This window comes from Otolemur garnettii, unplaced genomic scaffold (assembly GCF_000181295.1).
Source record: "Otolemur garnettii isolate 467f Iridium unplaced genomic scaffold, OtoGar3 scaffold00028, whole genome shotgun sequence".
NCBI classification, from domain to species: domain Eukaryota; kingdom Metazoa; phylum Chordata; class Mammalia; order Primates; family Galagidae; genus Otolemur; species Otolemur garnettii.
Window position 1 is genome coordinate 9,289,485 of NW_003852423.1, and position 4,808 is coordinate 9,294,292.

General features: G+C 52.7%; 1 protein-coding gene across 1 annotated transcript; it reads right to left on the reverse strand.

Moving 5' to 3' along the window:
• Nucleotides 1-1,918: 1,918 nt before the first annotated feature.
• On the reverse strand, nucleotides 1,919-4,808 carry HOXA7 (homeobox A7). Its single transcript, XM_003788527.2, has 2 exons — nucleotides 4,296-4,808; nucleotides 1,919-3,389 (listed from the first exon to the last, which is right to left on the reverse strand). The coding sequence occupies exons 1-2, from the start codon at nucleotides 4,672-4,674 to the stop codon at nucleotides 3,088-3,090; spliced, it is 681 nt and encodes a 226-aa protein (XP_003788575.1). The 5' UTR covers nucleotides 4,675-4,808; the 3' UTR covers nucleotides 1,919-3,087.

Sequence of the window (4,808 nt, forward strand, 5' to 3'; positions counted from 1 at the left end):
GTTCTACCTGTCTCTTCCCAAAACCAATTCCCACGGAATAGAGGTGTTTGCTGATGTTAATAAAACGCCTATGGATTAACGCACTTTGTCCTCACCTCTTCCCACATTCCCAGGTCGGGAATTGTCTCCTGTTGGGGCATTTAGTCAAACCACTTGGGCCATGAATTAAAAAAATTAAAATGCAAACCCAAAAGACTAGTGGGGAACCCGGAGTACAAGGTCACTTCTTTTTAGGGATTCCCGGGGTCTTTAGGGAAGGTGGGGGGGGGGGATCCAAGAGATGCTGCCCTGTGCCAGGGCGCTGTGTCACGGAAAGAAGGCAGGCATTTAACTGCCACGGTGCTCCAGGAATAGGAGAGAGAGAGAAAGAGTGGTGTGTGTGTGTGTGTTGGGGGTGGGGGGGGGTACTTGGGCTGTAGTAGATGAGGATAGGAACAAGTGTGAATGAGTGAATATGGATGACAGTAGCTATGCCCCTCTTCAAAGACACCCCGTACCCTCTCCCACCGCTCCCGCAGCCGGCTGTCACCTCACCACCTTAGCTCCTGTCTCCTCCCTAAATGTCTCACCTTCAGATGCCGACTCCCAGAAGCTCCTTCTCCTCTGACAGCTGTCTCTTGGGCAGCCCGGGAGACGAATTGTCCTCCTTCCTGGTGCCAGAGGACGCAGGAAATTAGCCAGGTGCCGACTTGCAAAGCTGCCGCCTCGGCGCCGGGAATTGGGCGCGCCCCACCTCCAGCGGGAGCCGCCAGGCCTGGCCTGGCCGGGGCTTCCCCTCGTTCGCCATCGCCGGACAAAGCGCAGCTGAGCCGGGCTGGAAGGCAGAGCTCCGAAGCAGGCAGGACAGAGCGGAGCAAAAGAATGCGGCTCTATTCTCGCAAGGGAAATTATAAAAAAGTTCATGTTCACGGTTCCCATCCACATGACCGACAGCGGCCAATGGAAGGGCCGAACAACTCATAAAGTTGTATTGCAAAGTTGTAAATTTTCATAAACAACAACGGATTTATGACCCTTTCCCCATCACTGAGAGGAGGCAGCTCTTACACCGGCGCCATCTTACCTCGGAGGCCGCCCCGATTTGGGGCCGCAGGTTTTACAGACCCTTTTGGGCCTTTTATTAAAAGAGCCTTAAGAAGAGGGGCCAACTCAGGCTGGAGAGTGGAGTCTGGGTCTTGCCGGCCTAAGCTCAGGATGCGCTGAGCTGCTACCCAGCGCCTCTAGCACCTCGCCCCTTCCCGCACCCAGAGACCCCTGCCGAGGTTGCGCAGCCCAGCCGGGGGTCTACCGCCCTGCCCCTCCCCTCACCCCTTTGCGGTAGTGCTGGGGCCCTAGCCCTGGGAGTTGGGGGGTTGCGGCAGAGGCCTTAAATCCCATTTCCTAGCTTAGGGCCAGGTTCGGGGCTTATGCAGAATCCAGAATTAGTAGCAAGATCACTCCACAGCCTAGAGGAAAGAGGGATGCATTTGGAATTTTCACATGACATTTATGGAAGTTTTTAGGGAGGTTCATAGAATATGATGTATCTACCAGAAGATACATCTAGAAAATGCTTGTGCAAACACAAAAACCAGACAAAAAGTGTCTACACAGAGAAAGGCACACATACAATTATGGACACACAGAAACATACACGATTATGGAATTAAATAAAAACCCACACAGTCATACCCAGAAATACATACATACAAAAAATAGTCACATACCAGTACAATTCCACACATAAAAATACATAAAAAGACATGACACATATACACCAGTATATGAGCTTCCAGTGCTTGGACCCAAGGATAGTCATTTCCATTTTTGCTTCCTGATGGCCACTTTGTGCTTACAGATATAGCCAGGGCTTGCCCTCCAGCCATGCTGCTCACACTCCTTTCCCCAGACCCTTCCAGATAAAGCAATCCATGCTTTTCTTTGTCACCAAGCATCTTTATTTTTCTGTTACATAAAACACGGTTAGCTGGGCGGGGAGGCTTGCCTTCCCTGATCCCCAGGGTGGAGTTGAGGGGGGACACAAGACAACACAGGAGATGAAGGGCACTGAGGAAGGCATTAGACCTCCCCACCCACTACAGAGTTAGCTCAAGACAACACACCATGCTACAAAGTCACCCCGTTAACACATTCTTCTGAGTCAAGACATTGCCTTACAAATGAACTCCAATACTATAGAAATGAAAAAAAAATCTTGTTCAAATATACAGTATTTGCTATTGTAGGAAAGACAGGGTGTACATATTTGATATAGCGGAACAGTAGGACACTGGGGCCAGAGGAGATGACAGCAAAGCTGGGACCATCTCCATAGTCCTACTAAGCAGAAGCGAACCCAGAGGTATGCAGCTAGCTCAGGAACGCTCCCCTCCAGAAGTGGAGGGTGATAGTCCTGAACCTCGGGTGCCAAGCCAGAGAAGGAGGGATTCTATGTTGCAGCACTTAGAATGCTTTGGAATAAATATATTATTTTTCAATTTAAATAGAAGCCAATGCCCTGGTCCCTGGACCCAAGCGCATTCTCAGAGTAGCCTCAAGGACTCCAAAGGCTGTCCACTATAAGCAGCAGAAGCCTGGCCTGTGAGGGGCTGGCACTAGGTAGCAGGCAAGCCAGCCAGCACAAAATAGGTAGTTTGGGGGGAGTAGGTAGTACTGAGAGTCATGTTCTTTAGGGCATAGTGGGTGGTGCTGGGTATCTGCCAGTGTAGGGACACGTCCAGGCTTCCTGGGATTGAAGGCCCTCAGGGGCTTGGCCCATAGGTAGTTTGGGGTGCCTCTCGCTGAGGCCTGTGCTAGGTAGTATTTTGGCCACGCCAGTGAAGGGCTGGCTGACCTGGGATTGGGGGTGTCTGTTGGGATCCTCAGAAGCAGAGGAAATCACCAAGGCGACCCAGTCTTGGTAGCCACTCAGCCCAAAAATGTTGGGAGCTGGAGTGGGGTGGAGTGCAGGTTGGGAACTAGGGTGGGTTTTTTTTTTTCTTTTTACATTTTCTTTTTATTTCTCCCACATTTGTAAATAAAACCAATGAGTCTCTTAAAGACGCTTTTCTGACTGTCCGGTGTAATGAGGGTCCCCAGCTAGGCCCCTCATTCTTCCTCCTCGTCGTCCTCCTCTTCGTTGTCCTCATCGTCAGCCTTGTCGGTAGCAGCGGCAGTAGCAGAGGGCACGGGACCCTCGGGGGCAGCCGGACCCTCTTCTTTATGTTCTTTCTTCCACTTCATGCGGCGGTTCTGGAACCAGATCTTGATCTGGCGCTCGGTGAGGCAGAGCGCATGGGCGATCTCGATGCGGCGGCGCCGCGTCAGGTAGCGGTTGAAGTGGAACTCCTTCTCCAGCTCCAGCGTCTGGTAGCGCGTATAGGTCTGGCGTCCCCGCTTCCTGTCAGGTCCTGAGAGGAGACATGTAGACACACAGACACATGGAGAAACACGCAGACAGGACAAGGCATTAACCAGGTTACTGCTTCAGCGCCTGACCTTTCTCCCGGGTAGTCCCAGGCACTCATCCCCCTCTCTCCTGGTGCCCTGAAACTGAGCTGGGGGAGGAGGGGAAATGTTAGAGGGATACCCCAAGTACAGTGCCAGACACAGGCAGCTCGGTATTGAGCAAAGGTGCAGAATCCCAACTTTACAATCGCCCTTTCCAGCCGGCTAAGCTTCCACAATGTCCTGCTTCCCCCTGACAAAGGCAAATTGTAAATACAAATGGGAGATGCTGCACTTTTGCCATTCAAAAGCGAGCCCCACCGTTTCCTTGCTTTACTAGGCAAGTGGGCAAACAGCCTGCGCCCCTGTTCTTTAGACCTTCCTAAGGCAGTCGGACCCTCCCAGTCTCCCTCTTGAAATGGCCCCTGGCACAGGGGTAGTTTCGGGGCCCTAGAGGGCTTGGTCTCTCAGTTTTTAAGGTAGAAAAGCTGAGCAAAAAAGAAATAAGAGGAGGAGGAGAGAGAAGAAAGGGAGGGAGAGAGACAGAGGGGGCAGACAGGAGATGAAGAGAGAACTTAATGTTAAAATTCCAAGGCAAATGAAGTTAAATAAATTTACGAGGATCGAACCCATTAATTGGGCCATAAAAAGTTTTATGAGCCTCATTTACATACAATGCTATGAGCTCCACGCAATGGCGCCCTGGCTCTAATTAAAACCAGAAAGGCTGCGCCGCCGGGAGTCACTGGGGCTGCCGGCTCGCTCGCAGCTGCCTGGTTCCGCTGGCCCCGCGACCCGCGCCCTCAAGCGCCGGCGCTCCCCGCTCCCGGTCCGCCAACCCGCCCGGCCCGTCTAGCGGAAGCGCCTACCTGAAGACCGCATCCAAGGGTAGATGCGGAAATTGGCCTCGGCAGGGCCGTGTAGCGTGCCCTCGTCCGCCTTGTCGCAGGCGCCTTTGGCGAGGTCACCGCAAAGCCCGGGGATGTTTTGGTCGTAGGAGGCGCAGGGCAGGTTGCCGTAGGCGTCGGCACCCAGGCCGTAGCCAGACGCAAAAGGGCTCTGATAAAGGGGGCTGTTGACATTGTACAAGCCCGGTACGGTCGAGGCGAAGGCGCCAGTGCCCGCCCCGTAGCCGCTTCTCTGCGAGTTGGGCGCAAAGGAGCAAGAAGTCGGCTCGGCATTTTGGAACAGAGAAGCCCCCGCCGTATATTTGCTAAAAAGCGCGTTCACATAATACGAAGAACTCATAATTTTGACCTGTGATTTGTTGTCCGGCAGCTTTCAGTGTCGGTTTTACGAGGTAGCTTGATATATGATAACATTACACCCCCAGATTTACACCAAACCCCATTTTCTTTTGGACGGAGCTCGCCGCAGCACGT

Coding starts and splice junctions, on each gene's coding strand:
- HOXA7 (XM_003788527.2), bottom strand. CDS start 4,674: ATGAGTTCTTCGTATTATGTGAACGCGCTTTTTAGCAAATATACGGCG. Junction 3,390..4,295: donor CCCTTGGATGCGGTCTTCAG/GTAGGCGCTTCC, acceptor GTCTCCTCTCAG/GACCTGACAGGAAGCGGGGA.